The sequence below is a fragment of the Ictalurus furcatus genome, chromosome 14, assembly GCF_023375685.1.
Source record: "Ictalurus furcatus strain D&B chromosome 14, Billie_1.0, whole genome shotgun sequence".
NCBI classification, from domain to species: domain Eukaryota; kingdom Metazoa; phylum Chordata; class Actinopteri; order Siluriformes; family Ictaluridae; genus Ictalurus; species Ictalurus furcatus.
Genome location: NC_071268.1, coordinates 26,675,994 through 26,702,132, shown reverse-complemented (window position 1 = coordinate 26,702,132; position 26,139 = coordinate 26,675,994). Strand labels below are relative to the sequence as shown.

The following is a 26,139-nucleotide window of genomic DNA, read 5'->3' as shown; positions in this document are numbered from 1 at the left end:
TTTAAACCAACTAGCTAACGCCATAAAGAACGAGTCTAGTCCTCGTGGCCTTGAATTAACGCCACGGAAACCTTCTCGAACCCCTAAAGGGTACTCGGGCTGTTCATTTAAGCAGTGGGGTTATTTCCTTTCATGTCTGAAGAGCTGCTCCTTCCATATCCGCTACCTTACATCTTCCAGCACTTTTCTTAAGTGTTCTCAAATCAACGCTCAAGTGCCACGTACAATCTACGCCCGCTCCACGCTCGCCGCCGACGCCGGATCACACCGCCGTGGAGATGCTGCACGTGTTCGCGTGGTTATTAGAGGGAGAACGAGCAAAACGTTAAACACGCACGTGTTTAGTATGTACAGTAAACGCGTGCATGACACCTAAATATCATTAGCGTATGAATTAGCATATTCCAATCACAGATTATCAGGAGGTGAACGACCGCGGTGAGAGCGCCTGACGGGACTCGAACCCATACGCTTGGAAATGCTAAGAAAACAGTCTAACCACTAAGCCACCATGCCCCCCCCCCCCCCAAATCCCCGTAATAAGATGAATCATCTTAATTCTCTCTAACACACACTCCAAAACGAACAATCATGACCTGCCCAAACTTGGAGAGCATAAGGACTACACGTTTACACGTCCCTTACAGCCGCCATACCGCCCCCAAGTAGCTCGTCACGCAAAATCTTTAGGCTAGCCAATTTAGTTTCCAGGTTAGAGTCACGCTGGAGTTTTTCCTTGCCTGCTGAAACATAAAAAAAGGTCTATATATATTTGTGTATGCATGCAGAGGACTACGACTGGATAGCAGGTGTTCGAGAGCAGACTTTCCATAGTGGTGATGTATACAGGTCTCGAGTGCGCCGAGGTATAATAATAAAAATAATAAAAATAATAATAATAAAGGAGAAAAAGCCTGGCTCTGGGTTCTCCCTCCTGGAAGGTAGTTTCTGCAGGGAAGGTGCTCGAAGGCATCATTCAGAAGCACAATAAGAGCAAATCAACACCAGCACACTGTTCAATTTCAGCTTGCCGTCCCCCCCCACCCACCCCCCACCCTTCACAGAGCCTCCTCTGACCGCTGCGTCTCGTACAAAGAACATTTACAGCTGCATCTGACAATGCGCCTGAGCAAAAAAAAAAAAAAAAGGAGTCGCTTTCAACGGTCCTCGCACCATCTTTTGTCTCTTTCGTGCGAGAAAAACAAAAAGACGGGAAAAACTCCTTCCCGGTTACAGCCGTGCGCGTCGCGCCGGACGTGCTCGCTACCGCGGCGAGCGGGCGAATCCGAAGCCTGCGCTGCATACTTAATTAAACCGGCTGCCAATCAAATTAAGGAAACAATAATAATAATAATACAGAAATAAATTCGAATGCAACTCGCTGAAGTAACGGGTAGAACACGAGCGCTCGGCGGCACTGCCGCTGTTCGGTGAAGAGACGCGGAACGTGCAGGGCTCAGGGCGTGCGGTGTTTATTTTCCATCTCTGCGGCAGGAAAACCGCTCCAATACTACAAACGGTGAAGGGAAATAAATAAATAAGTGCTGATAGACAGGAAAGCCCATGACGGAAAGTGTGAATATATTTCTCGTTTAAGTAAATAAATAAAAAATAAAGTTGCGTTGCCGTCGGTCTTCCTATAGGGACTACTAATAAATAAACAATTACAAACTGAGTGCAGAGTAAGTAAAAAAAACATCTTTCTGATTTGGGATCTATAGGTGTGTGGGGAAGCATGCACACACACACACACACACACACACACACACACACACACACACAGTGCGGCGTTTTAATCCTGCTGCTGGACTCGGGCTGCTGTAGGCGACCCAGCTGCAGTCAGCACATCGTAAGTTGGATCTGCAGAAACACTTAAGCTCCCGGCGAGTGTGTGGCCTCTACTTGACGCCCCCCGTGTTTTTCCATCACTTTCCCGTTCAGTTCTCAAAACGCTGACTCACCCGTGCTCGACCTCCTGTGGGAAACGGGACGCTAACAAATGTCACAGGCTATTCCCGGCCTCACAGGCCACGCCCACTCAGGCCACAGAGCAAGCGAGAACTTTAGTCTACCGAGACGGCCTCGGGCTTCGGACCGGTAAAAAGGTCGCGGTCTGATCGAGTCGGCCATGCGCTGGAAGGATGCGATCTGATCTAAAGCGAGGTCGCGTCGTTCGTTTTGCAAACGGACGAAAATAAATCGCGTGCTAACAACCGCACACATCCTGCAACCGTCCATGATAAACGGCAACAACAAGACACGACCGCAACGGGACCCCCTCGGCAACAAACACGTGCAGGGACAAAACGCAACGAGGCTGCCGCAACAACTGGAACAAGAAAACAAACAACCACAACAAACAACCGCAACAAATATAATAAACTGCAACAGTGCACAGCTGAAGGAGCAACTGCAACGAGAAAGGAAACAACCACAATAACAAATGCAACAACTGTTGCAACAGGCATAACAACCTGCAACAAAAAAAACTGCAAGAAACGAACAACCTCAACAGATCAACAAACAACATCCGTAACCACAAACCCACCAACAACCACCACCACCACCATCCAACCTTCACCAACAACAAAAACTACATCCACCAGAACAACGCTACTAACAGCTAAATGTGAGTCTCAGGTCAGTTTTGTAAAAACTGATACTAAAAGAAAACGAGCATGAATTTCCCCGAGGCAACATTACAGTGCACTCAGTGTTGTCCTACGTATACACCATAAAATACACGCGGTATGTTCTCACACGCCTCCAGCCCCCGGCACAGCATTATGTACTAAAACCCTACTAATTAAAATTTTTTTTATAATGAATTAATTTTTTTTTAAAGCAAAAAAAGGAAAAGCAGCAAGCTGAAGCAGCCATTACACAGATGGAAGAGCTCGCCTGTCCCGTTCACGTCGGCTCCCATTTCTTGTTTGTGGTCACAGTAAGAAACTCAATGTCCTAGTGTTGAGACAATGAACAGTTCCCTCGAGACGCCACTTAACCTTGGCTACAGGGTAGATTTTGCTCCTCCGGCTGAGGCTTAAAAATTGGATTCGTGGTCGTGACTGCCCATACAAATGTGCTGATTTGTGCGGCTGGCGCGGTGCAGGCCTCCAGGATTCGCTACAGCGCCACCATAAAACCACACGCTTCTTGGCTCGGGCGCTGCGTCGCACGGAGGAAACCCACGCGCGTGAAGAGGTCACGGTTCACACGCAGATCAAGTGGGCCAGGATGGGGAAATTAGCACGGGTGATCGCAGCAAGAGCACTCCTAATGGAGCTCGGACGTCATCTCGACTCATTCGATTTCATCTCCGCGTTAATCGTTATGGAATTATCCGCCCTAAAGGAACGCTTCCGTTTGAACGACCTCGGGTTAAGAGTCACGGTCACGCACTCCGAGTCAACGGCAATTCAATCACCTAACCGGAGGCGATCCAAACCGGGTGTACGGTCTGGAAGACGTGGCCAAGACACGTTCAGGCTAAACCGAAACCTCTCGCTTTCTCAGGAAGCCCCACACCCACATACAACCCCGCCCCCAGGCCCACATACAACCCCGCCCCCAGGCCCACATTAATGACACGCTCATTAGCAATTCAGCAGTTAATCAGAGTTGTATCGCTAGCTAACATGAGCTAATACTAACTAGCTAACAAACACGTTAGAGGCTGCTAGTTAAGTTTGCAGTTATCTGTAGTCAGAATAATCACGGGCTGTTTTCTAGGACGTTTGTAAAACAAAAACGAAGGTTAAAAGGTGGATTTTATTCCTTGTACGAATAACCTGAAAGATATGTAGAACCTGATTTAAAATAATAATAATAATAATAATAATAATTAAATAAATACAAAACAATGGATTAAGTTATGGCCTTGGAGAAGAAATAAATAAATAAATAAATAAATAAAGTCGGCCAGAAAATTCGTTTGGAACATGTGGTTCCGGTCCAGAACGCTCGTTTGTGTCTGGATACGCCTCCTGTCAGTCATTTTATAGACGCTGTACTCTACTGGCCACAGGATATCCTGGGGGCGGAGCTACATGGACATGGACAGGAAGCATTCAAATGACTTAATCTTTGGGGTGGAAGGAGGGACTAATCTTACCTAATACAAGCTTACGCAGTTTCTAATCAAACACACATAAAGGAGTGGAATGTGTGTAGACCTAAAGGACTCGGTGAGCACGGGACGGCCCGACGTCATCTTCAGAGCCGGCTACTACGAGAAAAAAAGTAGAACGGTTTATAAACCGGGCAATAAAAACTTTTGAATCTCGTGAAGGAAAATGATCACGTTAGTGGCTTAATTAAGGTCATAATTACAGCAGACTGCAATTAGGAGACATTTTATTTAATCCGGGCTCGTTTCTGTTTCGTCCTGCGCTTAAAAGAGTTTCTCTCTGAAACAGCACGCTTCCAAGACACGGATCCTTTTTTTTTTAAAAAAAAAAAAAACCCCCGAAAGCGCGGCTCCATAAATAGAGGATGAACAGGTGTTGGAGACGAAGTAATTTCTCATTTCACTTCCTCCACGGAGCAGGAGGACGGCGAGTGTTTAAATCACGGCCTAGACCGTTCGCTTTATAGTGCGCATCTAGGGAGGTTTGAGCGTGCACCAGTGAAGGAGAGCGTTCCTACCTCGATCAGCTTGTTGGCGTGCTCGCGGAAGACCTGGGCGTAGTCCTTCACCTCCTTCTCGTTCCCGTTTTTGGCGGCTTCGATGAGGACCAGCAGGGGAACGTTGGTCTCCAAAAACGAGTCGGACACGTGGTCCATCACGGCCTTCCTCAGCTAAAAACACACACACACACACGATGATTGAGAGGTTTATAAAAATGCAAAACGTCACATGACCGAAACATACGGAACCATTTAAATGATGGCTGTGTGCTATTACAGGAAAATAATCAAGGTCGTGTAGCTATGGTAACCACCCCAAAGTTTTGCTTCGTTTCTCTTACCAGTCACTTTACAATATAGATAGAGAGATCAATCACAGGCTATCTATCCATCTATAAAAATAGAAGCATCGACACGTTCTGGCCAATCGGAACCGAGAATTCGACAGCGCTGTGGTATAAACGTGTGATTGGATTGAGGGAAGAAAAGATCGAGTGTGAGAGCGTTAAACAAACCTGTCTGCGCAGGTCTCTGGTCTTCTTGGTCATCCGGTCGATGGCCGTGTTCAGAGCGTCGCTCCTCTCCTTGCGTCCAGCCTGAGAGACGAGACGGAAAAAGGGAAACGCGTTAGTGAGCATCAGCTCCTCCGGTTATTACTCGTCGTCATATCGGCAAGCGGAGGACAGGCGAGGTGATCTGCAGACCAGGACCGACACGTTACACTCTGCTAAACGGAGCACGACCGAACCTTATACCGTACGGGCTGTCCGAGTAGACCTTTTTCATCACTTTACACGGGGCACGAACAGAAATGGAGGCGAGAGAGAGTTTAAAAAAATAAAGAAAGAAAGAAAGAAAGTGGTAGAGAGTAGAAGGGCTCGGCGTACGACGTCACGTCGACGTGACCGCTCACATCAACAGTAAGAATCACTGCGACTTTAAATACGCTCACGGTAGTATTACCTGTACGGTAAAATCTCCAACACGGGCCGTCGTATGACAGTAAACGCATCTTAAACTCGACGCTGGCTGGCTAGCTTGTCGCTAATAATACACACGCGTTCACGGAGACGTCCACGCTTTATAATTTCTTCAAAATAAACACGTTTACGCTTCCCACTTTACACGGGGTCTAGTCTGGATGGGAAACGGATGCATTAGAGAAGAAATCGGTACGGTAAAAAAATAAACCGAACAGATATCGTAAGAGAAGAGAAGTCTCTCTTACACGTTTGACTCTGTGGGTCATTTCCCTGCCTGAATTCCCCGCCTTGCCGTGCGTTTCAAACGTGGCTTCGCTCACCTCGCAAGCGGTGGATTTAGCCGTTAAACTACACGTTTATTATTCTGCTGTATTTAAGCATGCTCTGCTCTGCAGCCAGTCCTTTGAGGGAAAGGTGTTTGTTTAGCGAATTTCTCTCCAAGTCCCTCTAGCGCAGCGATGCACACACCTGCCAGTCAGTTCTGGAGCCGGCGGAGCTGCTTATGAGGTGTGCGCCGTCCTCTAATGAGCTTCTTGAGGGACAGGATGATGAGAGACAGCAGGAACAGTGCCGGTCATGGCAGACGGGCTCAAAGAGAGGTGCTCGGATTCCTTAAACGGAAGGCGTTTCAGCGCCGCCGCTCAGACCGACACTCTCCTTCAGCATGATGAGGAACGTGACGGGCGTGAGCGAGTGAGCGAGTGAGGGGGGGAGGGAGTGACTGGAGTGGACCGTTATGGATATAGTAAGACTTCTGGTGAACGGCGGAAGGAGGATGAGCCTTTCACACAGATCTCCTCACCAACCCCAAAACCGTAACCGAGGGGCGCGATCCGATTCGGAGGGTAATACTGAGACGTGCCCGACGACGATTTTCAGGGAAGGAAACCGCGCGGGAAAGAAAAACACCGGTAGTACATCCGATAATCGTCTCCACAGGCCAAATCACGAGCCGTTACTTCCAAATCGATTCTCCTGCAAGACGGCCGTCTTAATTGGGCGAGCGCTAGCCTCCTCACACTTACTTAGCAGATGTTTTCACACAGTTAAGCGTGATCAAATAGAGCCTGTCCATAGGGGACGCACGTCTCTCCCTCCCTCTCGCTCTCTCTCGAATGAATAAATACACGGCTAAATAGATGGGACACATTTTAAAAATCCTCCCTTTCTAAGAAACAGGGGAAATAGCTTAAGAGTTAATGAAGGGAGGAAAACGTAGCGTTCCTTGGATTGGCGGGGAACATCGGCTGAATATTTCAGCCTGGGTGTCCGTTACATTTCGTACTACATCTGCCACGAGTCTGCAAAGCCGACGAGATTTGAGACGACGTTGTACACTCGAGGTTATTTGGAAAGGCATCATCTCTCGCTCTCTCTCTCTCATAACCCACAAGATCTGTATCTGGCCATTTAAAAAAAAAAAAAAAAAAGAAGAGCACCTGCTCTCGAGATCCTGATGCACACCTGTAACTCTCACAGTGCCAGGACTGGCTTGTCTTTTTCTTATAAACGAACAGGTGACTCAAGCAACCTGTGCACTTCCTCCAGAGCACGATACGAGGAGGATACGCCGAAGAAAGGACGTCTAGAGACGCGATAGCACACCGGGTCATTTTAGTATAGAGTCTAAGTAAGGGAAAGAAAAAAAAAAAAAACAAACAAACAAACAAAAAAAAAAAAACCATGCTATTTGTTCACAGTCTACAGTGAAAGTGCAGCTGCGCTTTCATAATCCGTCTATTTTAGTCCATGATGCGGCAACAAAATGGATCATGGATACAGAAGAGGCTCCGCAGGACGTCGCGTTAAGGCGCATATGTTGCAGATCATTTCATGCTTTCGTGGTCTCTCTCTCACTCACTCGCTCATGCACACATTGAATAAAAATGGATGAAAAGCAAAAGGAGGGTGGGTTAGAAGAGAAGGAGCGAGAGGGGGGAAAGAAAAAAAAAAAAAAGAAAGAAAAGAGAAGAGCGAGAGATGACGAGGCTTTGTCAAGCACCAAAACTAGGCTGTAGCTGAAAGGACTGCATTCTTCCAAAGTCTAAACGCTGACCCGAAATCTTCCACTTCACTGAACTCGTATAAATAAAAAATAAATAAATAAATAAAAACAGAAGAGGGAGAAGAATAATAATAGAAATAAAAACACACGAGGGGGAGAGCCGCACGCAGCTCTCGGGATTAGTCGGTCAGTCAGAATGGACTATTAAGTCCAGCGTTCGAAGTCTGGTCAGCCGTGTCGCCATCACCGTGGTAACACGTGAAGTACAGGACGGCTTCATCAGAGCCGAGAGAGAGAGGGGAACATAGACCGAGCGAACGGGTACAGGCCGACTAATTGCAGGTATACAAGATTACCAGCTGCCTCGCCAAATTAAACACAGGTTTAACGTCAGACACCAATTTGCTCCGTGATACTACGGTATAATTTATTCTAAAAAAAAAATTAAGAAAAAAGACACGATATAAAGGAGCAGAAGCTTTTCTTTTAAAAAAAAAAATAAATAAATAAAGAGGTGAAATGGAAATGCATTTATAAGAAGAACATGACCACACACACACACACGAGCATGGATGATTCATTGGGAAGCTGTACAGTGTTCGTTTCAGCTATGAATTTCCACACAACCAGTTTGTGAGATCAATATTCTGGCGACCCCAGAGAGAGAGAGGCGGAAGGAAAAAACAAAAAAACAAAAAACACGGGAGGGAAAAGATGAATCAAATACACAAGCACTACATGCATGTGCAAGGAAGGGAGAGTGGAAGACGGAAACAAGCGAGAGAGCGAGAGAGAGTGCACAAGAGGGAGCGCGAGAGAGAGAGAGAGAGAGAGAGAGAGTGTGTGAGTGCACAAGAGGGAGCGAGCGAGCGAGAGAGAGAGAGAAACAGCAGTGATGATCGATGCCAGTCTGCCACCACTCTGTAGCAGTGAGAGGCTGCAACAAAAGCGCGGAATAAAGGCTCTGCTGCTCTCGTCTCCAGTCGCCCTGCATCTCTCCGAACACAACGCAGCCCCGACACAAGGTGCTGGCTCTGACTGCCATCAACAAGTTACGACTAAAGGACCCTCAGCCATAAAAAAAAAAAAAAAAGAAGAGGAGTATTTACTCTTCAATTAAGCAACTGAGCTGACGACATTGCGGTGGAAGGGGAAAGGGGAGGGAAAATAAAAGGGGGGGGGGGGGCAACACTGTTCGCGAGGGTCGCGTTGGATACAAATCAATTTGAGAAAGATTAAGGATTCCTGGAAGCAACAAGAATGCCGGACCTTTCTTAATTTGGGAGCTGGATAGAAAAAGAAAAAAAGAAAGAAAGAAAAAAAGCTACAAGGGAATTAAGAAAAAACAAAAACATACACGGACAAAATCGTACAACATGGATCTTGTGAATTTGTTTCAGAGGAGACGGCTTGGCATTGCTTTAGTTGAGAAGACCTTCATTCGTTTCGTATTTACTCAAAAGGCTTTCTTCCCCTTGGATTTCCCGTCCATCTGGCTGTTCCAAGGCTCTACGGAGAAAGACAGTTGAATGCCACCGTCGATGTTCACAAAAGAATGGGTAAGTTAGCGTTTTTATTCACGGAGCGTGGACCTGAATAGGAAATGGAATGAAAAGCAACGGGGGGGGGGGGGGGGGGGGGGAGCGAGGGAGAGAGGGAGCAAGGGAGGGAGGGAGGAAGGGGGGGGGGGTGTTCACTGGCTATCCAGAAACATCCATGTACTTAAAATGTCGTCTTTCTTATGCCTTTATTCCTATTTCCATCCTACAAAGTCTAGATACGGATCGATGTAGATTATTTGCCATAGTGCGGAGGAGGGGTTTTTTTTTTTGGGGGGGAGGGGGGGGGGGTAAGGTTACAAGACTGAGTATAAATAGAGGAAAAGATGTATTGAATCAAACATTGTAATGAGTAATATGGATCATGCTTGGCATTCACTCTCAGGTGAATGGGCAGTGCCTTACAACTGAGGTAAATTATATACATTTCTTCATTCTAATTTACTCAAGAAAAATAATTTTAAATCCCAAACATTAGCCAGTTAAAACATGTACAATCAAAACTGAAAATCATGTTCTAAACTAGATAACCCTGCATCACGACCCCCCCCCAAAGAGCCGTTGCTGCTAAGATTGGAAGACCAATAGGAATAAATAAATAAATAAATAAATAAAATGTTTCCATGCACTGCAGAGATCAGATTTGCCTCCCCTGGGTTTATTTTCTTATCTTTAAACCCACGCAGGTTTCCATTCAAGGTGGCCATTGGTGGGACAAGCACCAGCGGCACTTTGTGTGATCAGCATGCTACTGTGCCTGCCTCTCACATCATGCACAGCCTGCCCTCAGAAATGCCGCTGCGAGGACCTGCAGTTTTACTGCGACACGCAGGGACTCCTGGCGCCCCCAGACGGCGTGGACAGAGGAGCCCTGGGACTCTCGCTCCGGCACAACAGCATCCACGAGCTAAACCCCGAGCAGTTCTTCGGCTTCACCCAGCTAACCTGGCTCCACTTGGACCACAACCAAATACTCAACGTGCATGAGGATGCCTTCCAGGGGCTCTACAAGCTCAAGGACCTGAACCTGAGCTCCAACCGCATCACCAAGCTGCCCAACACAACCTTCATCCACCTCATCAACCTGCAAATCCTGGATCTATCCTTTAACCAGATGACTGCGCTGGAGCCCGAGCTCTTTCACGGGCTTCGGAAGCTCCAGATCCTCCACCTGAGGTCCAACTTCCTGCGGACCACACCCGTCAGGGCCTTCTGGGACTGTCGGAGCCTGGAGTACCTTGGGTTGAGCAACAACCGGCTTCGGAGCCTGGCTCGGAATGGATTCGCCGGGCTAATAAAGCTACGGGAGCTCCATTTGGAACACAACCACTTGACCAAGATCAATCTGGCCCACTTCCCGCGTCTCGTCGCCCTCCAGTTCCTCTATCTCCAGTGGAACAAGATTAACAATTTATCATGTACCATGGAGTGGGAGTGGACCACTCTGGAAAAACTGGATCTAACTGGGAACGAGATACGCACGCTAACCCCTGAAGTGTTTGAAACTTTACCGAACCTAAAGGTTCTGCTGCTGGATAACAACAAGTTGACCAGCCTTGATACCCAAACCACAGATATGTGGAAGTCTCTGAACACCATCGGGTTGTCCAGCAACCTTTGGGAATGTACAAAAAAGATTTGCAACTTGGCCAGTTGGCTTAGTAAGTTTAAGGGTCGATGGGAACATTCCATCCTATGCCACAGCCCTGAGTTCACACAGGGCGAGGAAATACTAGACGCTGTTCATGGATTCCAACTCTGCCAAAACATCTCAGCACCCGTCGTACTGACCAGCACCATGATGGAGGCCACGTTACCCCAACAGTTCACTAGCTCCTTTTTTGGGAATATGCAGACGCCGACGCAGGACTTCTACCCTGAGGATTTTGGGAGCTTTACCACCGTCACGACGACTACCACCACCACTCAAACCCCACAAACTACCATGGCTACCACCACAGTGGATGGGGAAAACGTTACCGAGGACTACGGCGCCATCGACAACACCCTACTGACCCACAGAGTCATCATAGGTACCATGGCCCTTTTGTTTTCGTTCTTTCTCATCGTTTTTGTAGTGTACATCTCACGGAAGTGCTGCCCTCCGACTCTACGACGGATCCGCCACTGCTCCGCCATTCAGAACCGGCGACAGATGAGGACCCAGCAGAGGCAGCCGATGGCGGACCTGGCCACACAGGTGCCCTATAACGAGTACGAGCCGACGCACGAGGAAGGTGCGCTAGTGATCATTAACGGTTACGGGCAGTGCAAGTGTCAGCAACTGCCTTACAAAGAGTGTGAAGTATAAACAATATTTATTTCTGCCGTTTATGGGTTGCGCCATTTCAACCATTTCGAAAGATACAGGGTTTGTTTCGGACCTTTTGGAAATAAATCAGCGTTGATTCTTTATACTGGTTTTGGAAGAAAAAAAAATAATAATCAATCAATCAATGAAAACCGGAAGGTCACGAGAACGGAATTGAAACGAGATGTATAAAGAAGCTCAAGTTTATTTTTATAGTATGAAAGCAAAGTTCATATCAAGCTGGGGCAATCAATCTCAGATGGTCATACGTGAGATTCGTCATTAGTCGCTTATCCAGCAGCACAGAAAAGACAAGAGAGAAACAAAGCCAAAATCATCTGGAAAGCTGAGGTCCAGAAGAAAAAAAGAAAAGAAAAAAAAAAAAAAATTATGTATGAAACTGCATTCTTATTCTGATAAATGTTCCGATTTTATATTGTGGTAAGACGTGCTGTTGCATATGATGCACAGAAACACGAATCAGACGAGAGAGAGAGAGAGAGAGAGAGAGAGAGTTTTATGGTGCACGTTAGACTACACTATAGATCTCATCGCTTTGAAAGAAAAAAGTAAAAAAGGCTGGATTGGTTGGGTTCAAAAAAAAAAAAAAAAAAAAGCATTTTTACTCATGTGTTTTGTTTATTTTTTAAATTATGGAGGAAGAGCACTGTAAAATTGTACATCACATCACATTTAGCCTACGAGTCTAACGAGGGAATTCAACTGATCCAACGGTTACTTCGTCAAAATAAATATCTGTCATGTTGATTTCTGTTTGATCTAGCCAAGATTTCATTTCATCTAACGAGAACACTGTACGACCTTCTGTTTGTTGGGGTTTTTTTTTTTTGGGTTGTTGTCCCCCCCCTCCCCCTCAACAAGTTACACTCCTCCATCTCCAAAATGTGAAAAGCTTAGCACTGTGTGTGAAAAGGCTAATGTCCGACGCGTTACCTTTTGCTAACTGTCTGGCTCGCTCCATCTACTGTGACGTCAGCAGGGATTAAATAAATGTTAGACATTTGCTCACTTTACCATTATGTATATGCACATTCTTAACGATTTGAAGAAAAAAAAAAAAGATTAAAAAAAAAAAAAAAAAAAAAAAAAAAAAAAAGATGGTGCGTATAGAAATACTCCAGCCTGTCGATGACATTCACTGTGACTGTTCGCTGCTGCTTTACCCGTCGCATATTTGCGCAAATGACTGTAGAGATCGTTCACGATACGGCCGAGGAAAATGGATCCTCCGGCAAACGAGAACGAAAGAGGGAGAAAAGATGCGAGAGACTTGGCAGGGAACAGAAATACACAAAAATAACCACCACCCCCCCCCAAAAAAAAAAAAACCCAAGTGACAAAAAAATATCCTCCCCCAGGCTTGGTAATAAAATATAAAAAAGAAAAGGTGAAAGGGAAAGAAAAAAAAAAAAAAAAAAAAAAAAAAAGCAGAGACTAATCACATGTGACAGGTTGAAGATTGAACCAATTAAGGACAAGCAAAAAATAATCTAATATTCTGTCACCCACACCAGTGCTCCAACAAGATTTAAACTGCTTGGGCATTCAACTGAGGCACTCGCATATACGACTGAAGAAAAAGGGTTTGCTTTTCTTGCTTCTTTTCGTTGCCTTTTTTTATTGCTTTGATTGACAACTTCTGAGGCTATATTTCAGAGAGGCAGGGGCTAGGTGGGGTTTTCTTTCGTCTGATGAGTTTGAGGATATTACTGACAAGGTGTGGCAGGGAGGCAGTGATGAGTGACGGAAGGAGAGAAGACGTGAAAAAGTGTACGAGGCTCCTGAGAGAGAATCTGCAGTCTCTCCTCTAAACCAACACGAGAAGAGAAGGGAAGAGAAAGGAAGGGAAGGGAAGGGGGGGGGAAAGAGGACGACACATTGGTATGCAGCAGACAGAGGATGCGCATTAGCATCGGGCTGAAGAGCCGGTAGGGCAGCGCAGGGAAGAGCAGATCTGTGCGCTCCACTGTGAGGTTGAGGACAGGAAAGTTGAAGCATCTTTGCGTCGCCGGAACGGGACACGGCGTAGTGTTCAGGAAGTCGTAACGTAGTGGATACCGATCGCTATCCTTCATAGTAAACTGTGATTGGGGCTTTGGCAGCACGTTTGGATAGTCTTGAGAGGCACTGCTCGGCATAGGAGAGGTATTTTTGGCAGCACTTAAAATAGAAAAGGAATCACAGGCATTGTGGAGTGAGGAGGGAGTAATTATCCACAACAGCACCGAGACACCCCGACTGGTGCTCACGCTCACTCCTTCAGCCAGGAAGGCACACCGAGACCTCACTCCTCCCATCAGAGCAGAGACGGGGGGGACAACAAAGACGGGGGAGGGAGAGAAAGAGACAGAGGGGTGGGGGAGGGGAGAGAAAGACAAACCAAGAGAGATGGTTCGAGAGAGAGGGAGAAAGATGGTGCGAGAGAAAGATGGTGGGAGTGAGGGGGAGGGAGAGAGAGAGAGAGAGAGAGAGAGACAGAGAAATGGTGTGAGAGAGACAGAGGTGGGGAGGGAAGAGAGGGACAGACAGAGACCGAGACAGAAAGAAAAAATAAAGAAAGAAAGAAATAAAGAAAGAAAGAAAGGCATGACCAACAAGGAAAAAGAATGAGAAAGATGAAATGAAAGAAAGCATGACTTAAAAAAAGAAATTTAAAAACAACGAATTAAAGTACAAGACACGAGAGTACAAATAACAAAAACAGTCAAATGAACAAAAGGAAGAAGAGGGGGAAAAAAAAGAACAAATAAAATCAGAAGGAAACATAAGGAGGAATAAACAAATCTATGAAAGGAAGGGATGAATGAAGGAAGGGTGAGGTCTCTGCAGGCCTAAAACCAGGTCCTCTCATTGTAAAGCTCTAAATTAAAAGGAGAACGTCAATACTGACAGAAATGTGGAGGGCAATGAGCCGACACAGCACATCCTTCTGTTAAAAACCCTGCATAGAGACGGCAGGGGAGAGGGAGGGAAGGAGAGAGAGAGAGAGAGAGAGAGAGAGAGAGAGAGAGAGACAGACAGACCGACCGAGACCGAGAGACTGACAGACCGAGAGAGACAGACAGAGAAAGAGAGACAGACAGAGAGAGAGAGACCGAGAGACAGACAGAGACCGAGAGACAGACAGAGACCGAGAGAGAGAGAGACAGACACTCCTGCTGATGATCCACACAGTTCCACATAATCCATGTTTTCTCCCATTCTGATTTCCCTGAACACTGAAGTCTGCATGTTTACAGGGAAAAATAAACAGCTGCATCTTTGAGAGTGCAGAGACGAGGGTTTACCTAAACATGGCCGTTGCACCGCACCCCCCCTCCCCCAACCACACCCGTCTCCTGGTTCTAGCCATCGCAGCTTCTCGAGGTTCTGCAGCCCACAGTGTTGTGCGTCCGTTTGCACTCTCGCCCTCGTAACGCTCTGTTCGTCCCGCTTCACCCGACCTCTGGGCAAACCGGACGCTTTTCACACCTGGGTTTTCCTTTTGTACTGTACATGTAAAATCTCATATGTATAGTGGATAAAACATGTGGGCCACTGAAAGGTTCTCTTTTTTTTTTTTTCCCCCTCCCCCTCCTTTAGACATATATTTTTAAATAAAATGCTACAATTCATGATTTGTGAGAAGCTTATGATTCAGTAAATTTAACCAGTGCTGATTTGGAATAACTTTATAACCCCATGCCGAGTCCTGATACAGAGGGAAGAGAACAGCTGCACTTTCAGACTAATATTTCATGATCAATATAAGCGGCGTGTCCTCATTAACACGGTGATTACAGAGCAGGATATCTCTTTTCCATCTGGACTGTGGGCGAGGAAGGAGTACAATCGGAATGAAACGGATTGTGATTTCGTTCCAACTCCAGCACTTTCTCTGCCCTTTGGAAGCAGGATTAGTGCCTGTGCGAATAACATTTGACATCGCCAGTTTACTCAAGGCAGAAACGCTGCACGAACCCCGACCCACAGTCTTTACTCGCTTCAGTATGAATGTTTCATGACTGACGTGGGATGGAGATCATCTCTGTTACTGGTTCGTGATTTAAACAAACACTACACGAGAGAGAGAAAGCACCAGTGTTTGGGCAAGAGCAGTGGGTCTGCTCAGGGGACGCCCAGGGGTCTGTTACTTAATGTAATTCTTCTTTTATAGCCGCAATCAAAATGATTCAACCCCCGCTGCAAATCAGGTTTACTGTCAAAATGTGCAGACTTTCAGCAGGTTGCGATGAACAAATCAAACAAAAGCAAGTGAAATAGTTCAACACGGCGAATGCTTCAAGTGGTTTCACCGAGTTCAACTGAAAATGCGACTTATGACTTCTCCAATTTCAAAATGATTCAACCCTGTCATGGCGATCATCTTTAGTACTTAGTAGAGCACCATTTTGCTGTTATGACCTGCTGCAAACGAGATGCAGAGCTTCTGCAGCGTTCCTGAGGAATCTTCTCCTGTTCCTCAGAGCAACGGCCTCCAGTTCAGTAATATTCTTGGGTTTGTGTCCTGCAGCCGCCTTCTTCAAATCTCAGAGATTTTCTACGGGGTTCAAGTCAGGTGACTGTGATGGCCCTGTAGAATCTTCCAGGACTTCTACTGCAACCGAGCCTTGGTGGAATCTGAGGTATGCTTGAGATCATCGTCCTGTTGGAAGGTCCGACGACGTCCAAGCTTCAGCTTCCTCACAGACGGCGTGAGGTTTTCTCCTAGGATTTCCTGATACTTCACTGAATCCGTCTCGCCTTCCACACACTGCAGGTTTCCAGTGCCAGAGGATGCAGAGCAGCCGCAGAGCATCACCGAGCCTCCACCATGCTCGACTGTGGACAGAGTGTTCCTTCTTCATTCTTCTTCCTCCAGATATACCGCTGATCCATCGTGCCAAAAAGGTCCAGTTTTGTTTCATCGCTCCACAGAACAGAATCCCAAAACTTCTGTGGATTATTTATCTGATTTTGAGCGACTTTTCTTGTGCTTTGGGGTCAGTAGCGGTGAACGTCTTGGAGTTCAGGCATGGAAACCTTCTGCGTTTAGTACGCGCCTTACTGTGCTCACTGAAGCCTCAGTGTCTGTTACACCAAGTCTTGCTGCAGGTCTTTTGCAGTCACTCGAGGGTTTTTCTCAACCTGCCTTCTCAGAAGTCTGCTTGCAGCCGTTGATGGCTTCCTTTTTCTGCCCCGTCCAGGTATTTCATACATTTTCTACCCCTAGCCAGTTCAGGTATTTCATGTGTTCCAGCTCAAGCACACCTGCTGCAACTAATGAAGCCCTTGATTAGTTAGATCAGGTGTGCTTAAGACAACACCCGTTTTGCATATTTGTGCTGTTGTGAGGGATTCTATTCAGGGGGGTGAATCATTTTGAAACTGGAGAAATTGTATTCTCAGTTGAATTTGGTGAAACCCCTGTTGAACTATTTCAATCGCGTTTGTTTGATGTGTTCATCGCAAACAGCTGGAAGTCTGTACACTTTGACAATAAACCTGATTTGCACTGGGGTGGGATAATTGCATGTCCACTTCTTTCACCATCTTCAACGTTATATTTAACCTGTTCGATGCTCATTTGAACTGTTTCAATCTGAACCACGGCTTCAGAACAAGTCTAAAGAACCCGGACCTTCATAACTCGCACGATGACCTCATCGCTTTCTAAATGTTCACCGGACACGTACCAATTTGTTTTTAGACCACATGGCATCTTCTCCGTAAGCAGATGTGCATCTCTTGCACCAACATAAGAAGCCAGCCTTGAAACCCGGTGTCGTGAAGTCATCCCTAGCTGGAAAGCTTTCGAAATGTGAACAAGTTCATTAGCAGCCAAGTGCTATGAAAATGCCAAAAAAAAAAAAGAGCGCTCATTAGGAGATTCCTGAAAAGAATTCACAGTGGTCAAGAAGCAGTCTATATTTAGTGGATGAGCATTTTCCCGGCACTTCAAAACACTTTACTCTCCTCCAAAAGAATTAAACTTGAAAGAACAGAATGAAAATGTTGATGAAATGAATCTTTAAAATCTGGCTCGAGGGTTACATCTCTTTCTCTAGCTTGATGTACTGAGCAGGCGAACTCTGTGAAAACATTCCTGGATGAGCTCCATTCCGAGTTCAATCTGTTCTTGCCGGTTTAAATCTCTTACTATTACTATTGATCATCAGCAAAAAAGGATTGATGCGTTTAAAAAAAAAAAAAAAGAATCCGTGTTGGTAAACTGATGTGGAAATCGTTTAACATGCTAGCAAGGCGATTCAACTATAAATTTAAATAAATAAATAAATAGATAGATAAATAAGTCCTTCTCTACATCGTCGATGGCTGTGAATTAACGGGGGCTCAACTCCAGATCCACACATCGACCAGAGGCGTCTAAACCGAATCGTTATCGATATCCAATCGTTCTCTTAAGAAATAAGATCGTGGCATAGCAAACTCGGCGGTATCGTCAAGTATTGACTCGTAGCATCATGTGACATTCAGTGGCGGTAGGGCTGGGCTATACTGCAAAAATATCATACCGACGGCATCCATTCCAGTACCGTATAATTTGTAGTTATTAAAAATGTTTAAAAAAAAATGAAATAAAAATACATCAATATACCAACGATATCTCAAACGTGTATAATTGATCACGATGTCGATATTATATCGATATATATCGCCCAGCCCTAAGCGCCGGTCGAAATTCGACTCGTTTCCGTGCGAATCGAATGAGGTAGCAGAATGAGGGGTATTAAATCCCATCATGCCGTACCATGCGGAAGCCTCGATACACCCATTCCCCTGCACTTTCTACTAAACTCCTTACTCCGGGATTTCCGTGACGCTTCTGAAGAACTTTCTGAACGACGACGAAACAGCCTCGGCGTTAAAACCGTCAGAAATATGCACGACATCGGGACACCGGATAGCGAGGTCAGCCACTCAAGTCGGCACACGAGAAGATATCACTGGGTTCCGATCGAACAGTACGCTTTTCAGTGAACGGTATAAAAGTGAGGAGCTATGAGAAGAGAGAACGATCGTAAAATATTATGTAAGGATGTCCAGGTAGTCGGCGTGTTCCTGATCCTCCGATCGAGAGATCTGGATGGTCTTGTGAACAGCGGTTAAGCTGAATAATCCAAAAGAGAGGAAGAGACGGGCACAGACAGAGAGAGAGCGCGAGAGAGAGAGAGAGGGGGGAAATGAAGCTGAACGGAGTAGATTTTCTAGAGGACACTGTGTGAGAGGGTAAGAAGAGGGGCTTTGTGATTGCTGAGCCTTCAGGATGCGTTGGATCTCCCCCCTCTTCCCCCATTAGCTTTTCAGACGCCGCAAAAAGGAAGCTATTAACTCTAGAGGTCACTTTTTAATTGGTCACGGCCCTCCGTGTTGGAGGTTTGTCCCTTTTGCTGGGAAATGAAAGCGGTGGAGGTTTGTCAGTGGATTAACGCGCTCTGGGGAGAGCGGACGAGAGCTCTCCCCCCCCCCATTTCTACTGTACTGTGTATATTCCATTACGGAGGTCATTACACACAGGAGGAAAACGGACGCACCTCACCGCCACGTCCAAATCCTAGCGTGCGCTCGAGAGCTGGCCTTTTCCCCACCCCCAGAATAAATCAAAACGTGCAGTAGTAATACACGGAACAAATTAAAACGTTTCGCTGCAGACGTGAAAAAGCGTGCGTGCCAGAATCTCTGAACTCTAAAACCAGCCAGAGAACGGCTGCGCTGACAGCACGCGTGTGCCAAATAAAGGACTTCCTCCCTGGAGTCCCTGTGATTGAGGCCATCCACACTCACGCGCAGCACGGCTTCGTTCCCTCGGGATCCGGACTAAACGTTTAGAGCGGCTCCGTATAATTTCACTCTCTCACACTCTACAGATCTGTTAACGGGCCGCGCCGCTACGACGCTCAACCCTGATGATCACTACAGCTGCTCGTGTTTCCTATACGTCGTGTAAAGGACACGTTAAACACGACGCAAACGGTTACCAAGCCGACGCCGAGTGCTTTCTCCTGACAGCGCGTCATGAAGCGTTTTATTCCTCGTATACCCACTCGCGTGTAACGTTCAAAAAAAACCGTCACCAACTGGCAGGAAACTGACACCGGAGACTCCTTCCACAGACGTTAAACATTCGCTGCAAGTTCACGTCCTTAAACCCGTTCTAGGTCAAGTCTCTGTGCAAGGTGTTACCATAGAAACATTAAAACAGAGCGCATTAAACCGATAAACCTGCGATTTGACGCTAGCGTCAGAGCTGCTGTTATAGAAAAACCAACACGCCTCGACCAATCAGAATCGAGGATTCTATACATCATCTTTGACATTAGACACATATTTAATAATGATAAAAAGTGCTGGCATGAAGAGGTCACATGGGAAATCAGTCTGCCGTGTAAAATTCTCTACGCTGGGTTTTATTTTTCTCCCTCAACATTGTCATTTGTATTTAAAACAGGAGAAAGGGGAAAAAAAAGAAAGAAAAAACACTGATGAATGCGAGGCAATCGGGGAACTACATTACACCATGGGGTATGTTTATTACACCACGCATCATGTAGCTCGAGTATTAATTGCCTCTTTGTTTACAAGATAGAAATTAGTCTCACTTCCCTTTAAGCATCATTTCCCCGCGGAGAGTAAGAGCTTGACGCCGTGTCTCGCGCTGCGAGACGCGACGAGGACGGAACGCGCTCTCCGGTTCTCTCTACTCGCGGCAAGGCTCACGGCCGGGCGCGAGCTTTCGTTAATCCCGCGTGGCCGGTCACCCCTCGGACCCGATGACCAAGACAAACAAACAAATAAAATCGGTCAACACTGAAGACATCACCGTGATGCGTAATAAAAACAAAAAGGGTTCCACGTTGAAGTGCCTTTATTTCAGTCCGGCTGTGAAATCATCCACGAGGGCAAACTGGCAGGGAAAATTTTTTTTGGACAGAACTAATTATTCGCAGCGTGAGGAAATTCAGGCACACCGCCCACTCTCTTCCGAGGCAGAAGAACAACGTGTAAACACGAGCCAAGTCACGAGGCTGGGAGCTGTTGTATTATCCTTATTATTAATAATAATAATAATAATAATAATAATAACAACAACAACAACAACACTACGCTTTCATGGCCAGAGTTTACGGATCCTAATGCACTATTAAACGACAGCCATTTGTACAGGCGTGTAGCGTCTCCACAGACCACGATGAAGGCATTAATCAATATACAGTGCTGTGAAAAAGTATTCACCCCCATCCGGATTTCTTCAGTGTGTGTACGTAAACTAAATCGTTTCAGAAATGAAAACGAAATCAAAGATAAAACAAAGGCAGTCTGAGTAAACACTACAGTTGTTTTTTTTTGTTTTTTAAAAATGATATTTATTGAAGCAATAAAATGATCTACCGCCAACTGGGCCTGTGTGAAAATGTATTTGCCCCCTGTAGTTACCAAGACCAGGAATCTATAAACTTGGTTGATAACGGGGTTCAGCTGGACGAGACACAACCAGGCCTGATCACTGCAAACCCTGTTCAATCACATCAACGCTTACATACAACTTTTATACAGCAGGAAGTTGGTTAAAAAGGTCTTACTCACTTACACACTAAGCCACAACTGAAAGAAATTCCAGACATGATGAGGAAGGTGGTGATTGAAATAAAAGTCAATCCGGGAAGGGTTATGAAGCTATTTTAAAGGCTCTGGGACTCCAAAGAACCGCAGTGAGAACAATTCTCTCCAAATGGAGGAAACCTCAGCGCTAGGCTTGCTGCGATACTCCGTGTTCCCGGTGTTACACTGTTCACCCCGCCCACCGACTGCATCACCCCGCCCACCACCCAGACGGTCATTTTGCTTTTTTATAATCTTAATCATCATCTAGTTCAGTTAGAGAACGGACGCTACGATTAAAAACTGAATGCGTCTGCTCTTTTTTGCTTCAATAAAAGTAAGAAGTTAAACCCTATATGGCGTGTTTACTCAGGTCGCCTTTGTTTTACGCTGCATTTCGTTTGAAGATCTAAACCTATTTAGTACGAGACACACAGACAGAAGAAACCAGCAGCATACAGCCATGAAAATAACGCCACGACTCCAACCTCTGAAAATGTATACATCAGGTTTCCATCAGTCATCGATGTGTCTGCAAACAATACTCTCTGTGTGTGTGTGTGTGTGTGTGTGTGTGTGTGATGACCGTTTTGTAAAAAGGTGTGCGAGTCAGTCATGACAGGGCTTCAATAAATACGCAGCGACAACAGCATCACACTTGTTCTGCACACGGTCACCAAGGAAACAGTGTTCAGTAAAAACAGATCAGCATATGATGAGTGTCTCGAACAAATCTCTCTTTAACTCCCCCTCCCTCACCTCCTCCCCTCGTCCGTCCGTCCTCCGAGGCCGACCAGAAGCGCCTTCAAAAGGTTTACCGATATCCAAAGGCCAGTATTAAATATTTAACGATACAGATCCGAAATACAAAAACCAAAAAGTAAGCAACTTGTGCTTGATCTGAAATTTCCACCTAGGGGGGGAAAATTTAGTAGTACAAACACTTTTCCCTTTTATTTTTTCCCCCCCTCCCTAAAAGGTTTAAAAAGACTCCTAAGCAGCGTGACGGCGTTTGACCGGCAGGGCCACCTCGATAGCCTGGGGGGGATCCCACTCACTCACACGCGCTAGGATTACTCCTCTTACTGATCACATGACGTACTCCAGCGCTCCATCTGCTCCACAGGTGACCGCCCGATCACTTCACTTTCAGAAACACGCGACCGGGCCGCCCCGGGCACTCGGCACACGCGGCGTGTTAAGGAAACGCGTTTAGAACCCGCTCGCCCTGCTTTCCAGACTTCACTCCAGCTTTTCTGGAAAAAGCAAAGCAGACTTATCTCCGAGCACCTCACTTTGAGATCTCGGAGGGAATGAGGTCTGACTGACTGACCGAGCTAGAAATCTGACCCGTGGAGGTCGTGCATAAATCTAGAAAATGCTTACGAGGAAGGACGTATCGATCTGGACACAGACTCATCAGCAAAACACCTCCCTAACGTATTTACGGCCTCGCGCGTCTAAAAGCCGTTCCTTACTGGATCGGCGGCCGAGCCAAAGCGCGCACACACCCCCGGGGCCAGGGGCGGGCAGCTCCGGACCACATCGGATCCTGCAGCGACGCCACCTGGTGTTCAATCACCATAATCCGGTAGTTCAGGGAGAAAAAAATAAATAAATAAAATATGCCTCTACACGACGACTCAAGAGAACAAAATCGATAACCATTACCTGAAAGCCGTTATTTGAAGGAGTTCTAGACGAGACGGACTTGAAGCGAAACCGTACTCGGATCTCAGAGCGAGGTAATTACTCTCCGCTCGGCGCTGCTTACTAGATGGAGTCCTCAGCAGATTATGATTACGAACAGTAAAAACAATGCAACATGCTCCTAAGAGTACAGACTTGTTTTCATCTTCAAGCATTTAAAACCAACCGAGTTGAAGAGATTTACTCGTTCAATTTCAGTAAGCGCGTCTATCCTGTCAGGGTAATGGCGGCTTATCCCAGGAACACCGCGTGCAAGACGGGGAAAAAAAAGAACAACCAACAACACGGATGCCTGACTTATTTACACAAAAAAAAAAAAAAAAAAACACAAACTCATTCGCACCTAAGGGCGACAGAGCAGAGCCGATCCGATCCGTCTAGCGGCACGTTCTCGGGAGGAAACCCGAGGACCCGGAGGAAACCCGTGAGGAAACCGGAAGAACGTGAGAGCGCTCAGTAATGAATCACAGACCTCGCAGATGTGAACTGAAGTTTGCGAACCTAATCCGTTTTACTTTCAGAATCCAACATCCGCACATGACTAGATCTGGTGAGATTTCTTTTCTCGAACTGCACCTCTCTCACACACTCGCACGGATTTCTCCGCACATCGCTCGCTTCAGCCAATTACAGTCCCCCCCCCCAGACGAGCGAGCAAGACCGCATACCGTAAGCAGGATTATTACTGTTAATATTTCCCTCGGAGTAGAAAAGTACACCTTATTAACCCAAATCAATAAGTAACTTCTGCTCCCGTGCATGCGGAAAATAAAAACACGACGACGCACGAATCCCAGCACTAAGACGGGAAGCAATATTTAGCACCGCGCACGGTTCGCTCCGTGGCTTAGCAGAGCGACTCCAGGAATAAATGAGCCATCCTGGAATACGATTACTGCGAGGTAATCTGTGATTTCTTTTTTTAAACCAGGTTTGAGCGATTATTTGGGCTGTAAGAAGTGTTCATCTTTAACATTAATGCCAAATTTATACGACATGCAGACACATTAACAGTCACTTCTTCCACATGGGGATGTCTGCTACACAAGGTGTGCAAATAAAACCACACACACAGGTAAAACAGCAGTGTGTGTGAACAGGCAGTGTGTATAAATCGTCAACGTGTCTGGACAGATGAGTCGTGATGCTCTACGCGCGCCCCCTCGTGAAAAGGGTTGGCTTTTGTTTAGGGTTGCGAGTCGGACCCTCATCGTTCGATGTGAAGTAGACGCCATATAACTACATTTTAGCCACGTTTACCCGAGTATCTATTTTGATACGTGAGCATTTACATGCGTGTAGATGTTCCATTCCTGTAGCTTTATCTGTTGTCGTCGTCGTCAGGCGCGAGGCTTTGTTGTAGGTTTGTTGGCTAATTTAGCAGAGCAGGCCGACTCTACTAGCGACGCACGCTCCGAAGAGGCCCCGACGATCCCGGCGACTTCCTTCCGGGTTTCGTTTTCCCGCACGATGTCTACACACACTTTTGCGAACTAACTGCAGGTAGGAAATAAAGATGATGGAAAAGGTAAGCGAAAAGGTCGCTGGTGGTTTTGTCGCTTGCTAGCGTGAACGTCGGATGCCCGTGTGTGCAGACGACGGTGGCACAGACGATACCGAACGTTCACTGACTAAGCCTCGTGCTCTGGCCTTTAAAACCATTTCATTATTTCCATGCTTATTCAATTAGGATGAGAAATAATTGGCTGAATCTATTAAAAAAAAAAAGACACACTAAAAACTAGGGTGTCGGTGGAAAACTTGCAGTTCGATACATTATGCACTCACACATGACCTTTTCATTTTATACACCTCCTTGCCTCAGACAGCAAGAGACACGCGGGTGCAGGAGGACGGAATGCACGTAACGGCTCTTACGAGGATACACACAGTTGACGCCCAACACGGTGTGGAGGAAAGTAAGTAGTGCTCAGGCGTCCGGGAGACGGGCGGGGCGTCTGGTCAGGGGCGGCCGGGAGGCGCCACGTCAGGCTGGATTCTCCTGTCCTCAGAGACGCTTCGATCACCATCACAGGTCAGTGGGGTCACCTCCCGGTGAGCCATTTAGCACAGCGCAGTACCACGTCCTGACAAAATCAAGCACCGTCACGGCCGCAGAGACCATAGACACGGAGGCCAGGAGAGGAAGACGCCGACCAGGAGGGTGCAGAAGTGCACTGTGACATTTCTGTAAGAGACTCTCGCTCTGCTCAATTTGGCATTTCAACTCGCCATCGTTGAGCGAAAAAAAAAAAATCCACCACCTCTATCAGCGAGGAAAAAGCAGCAGAAAGACGGGAGACGGACCGGCCGCGGTGCTGAAGCCGAGCACTTCGGTATGTAGAAGCTCAATAGTGATGTGCGACTCGCTCATGCCTCCAACCTCGAACAAAGCGTGAGAGAAGAACCGAGGGTCGAGTGCTGGTCAGGGTGAAGCGGTTTAATCCAGTCATGTGAGCGGATGAGGACTAAAACCGGCAGGGGATATTTCCTTTTGAAGGGCCGGAATGAAGAACAAGAGCACTACTTTCATCACAATACAACGTGGGGATGTTCAGGGTCAAGAGCAGCGTACCGACACGACACGCTGCGGTGTGGAGAACGCGTTTAAAAACCGTTTCACGTCCAGCACGACGCTAGCTTTCTCCACGCTCCCCTCAGAGGCCCTCGGCACCGTCACCATCAGCAACGAAGAACCTGAACGAGTGCTCCAGCTAGCCCATTCTGCTCAGACAGGAAGAGGAAAGAATGATGGCGGGAAAGAGACGGCAAGAAAGACAGCTAGAAAGAAAGACGAGAAAGAAAGACGGCGAGAAAGAAAGACAGCTAGAAAGAAAGAGACGAGAAAAAGACGGCTAGAAAGAAAGACAAGAAAAGGACAAGAAAGAAAAAGACAGCTAGAAAGAAAGAGACGAGAAAAAGACGGCTAGAAAGAAAGACAAGAAAAAGACAAGAAAGAAAGAGACAGCTAGAAAGAAAGAGACAAGAAAGAAAGACAGCTAGAAAGAAAAAGACAAGAAAGAGACAGCTTGAAAGAATAAGATGGCAAGAAAGACAGCAAGAAAGAAAAAGACAAGAAAGAAAGAAAGACAAGAAAGAAAGACAGCTAGAAAGAAAAACGGCTAGAAAGAAAGACGGCTAGAAAGAAGACAAGAAAGACGGCTAGAAAGAAAAACACGAGACAGAAAGACGGCTAGAAAGAAGACAAGAAAGATACAGCTAGAAAGAAAACGACAAGAAAGATGGCTAGAAAGAAAGACGGCTAGAAAGAAGACAAGAAATACAGCTAGAAAGAAAACGACAAGAAAGACGGCTAGAAAG

The 26,139-nt window shown here is 46.4% G+C and overlaps 2 protein-coding genes across 3 annotated transcripts in view; one reads left to right on the top strand and one right to left on the bottom strand.

Annotated features, from left to right (window-relative positions):
- ctnna1 (catenin (cadherin-associated protein), alpha 1) overlaps positions 1-26,139 on the bottom strand; it is a 117,000-nt gene that overhangs the window by 42,779 nt on the left and 48,082 nt on the right. For both annotated transcript variants that reach the window (XM_053642152.1, XM_053642151.1), the window contains exons 8-9: positions 5,145-5,225; positions 4,648-4,800 (exon numbers count right to left, since the gene is read on the bottom strand). In XM_053642152.1, coding sequence (XP_053498127.1) covers positions 4,648-4,800; positions 5,145-5,225 — 234 coding nt within the window. The remainder of the gene's footprint in view (positions 1-4,647; positions 4,801-5,144; positions 5,226-26,139) is intronic.
- On the top strand, positions 9,460-12,036 carry lrrtm2 (leucine rich repeat transmembrane neuronal 2). The gene has a single exon (XM_053642153.1). It carries the CDS (start codon positions 9,922-9,924, stop codon positions 11,485-11,487), a length of 1,566 nt encoding a protein of 521 aa, XP_053498128.1. The 5' UTR covers positions 9,460-9,921; the 3' UTR covers positions 11,488-12,036.

Bases quoted from the DNA above. Each gene is read 5' to 3' on its own strand.
- lrrtm2 (XM_053642153.1), top strand. From the start codon at position 9,922: ATGCTACTGTGCCTGCCTCTCACATCATGCACAGCCTGCCCTCAGAAA.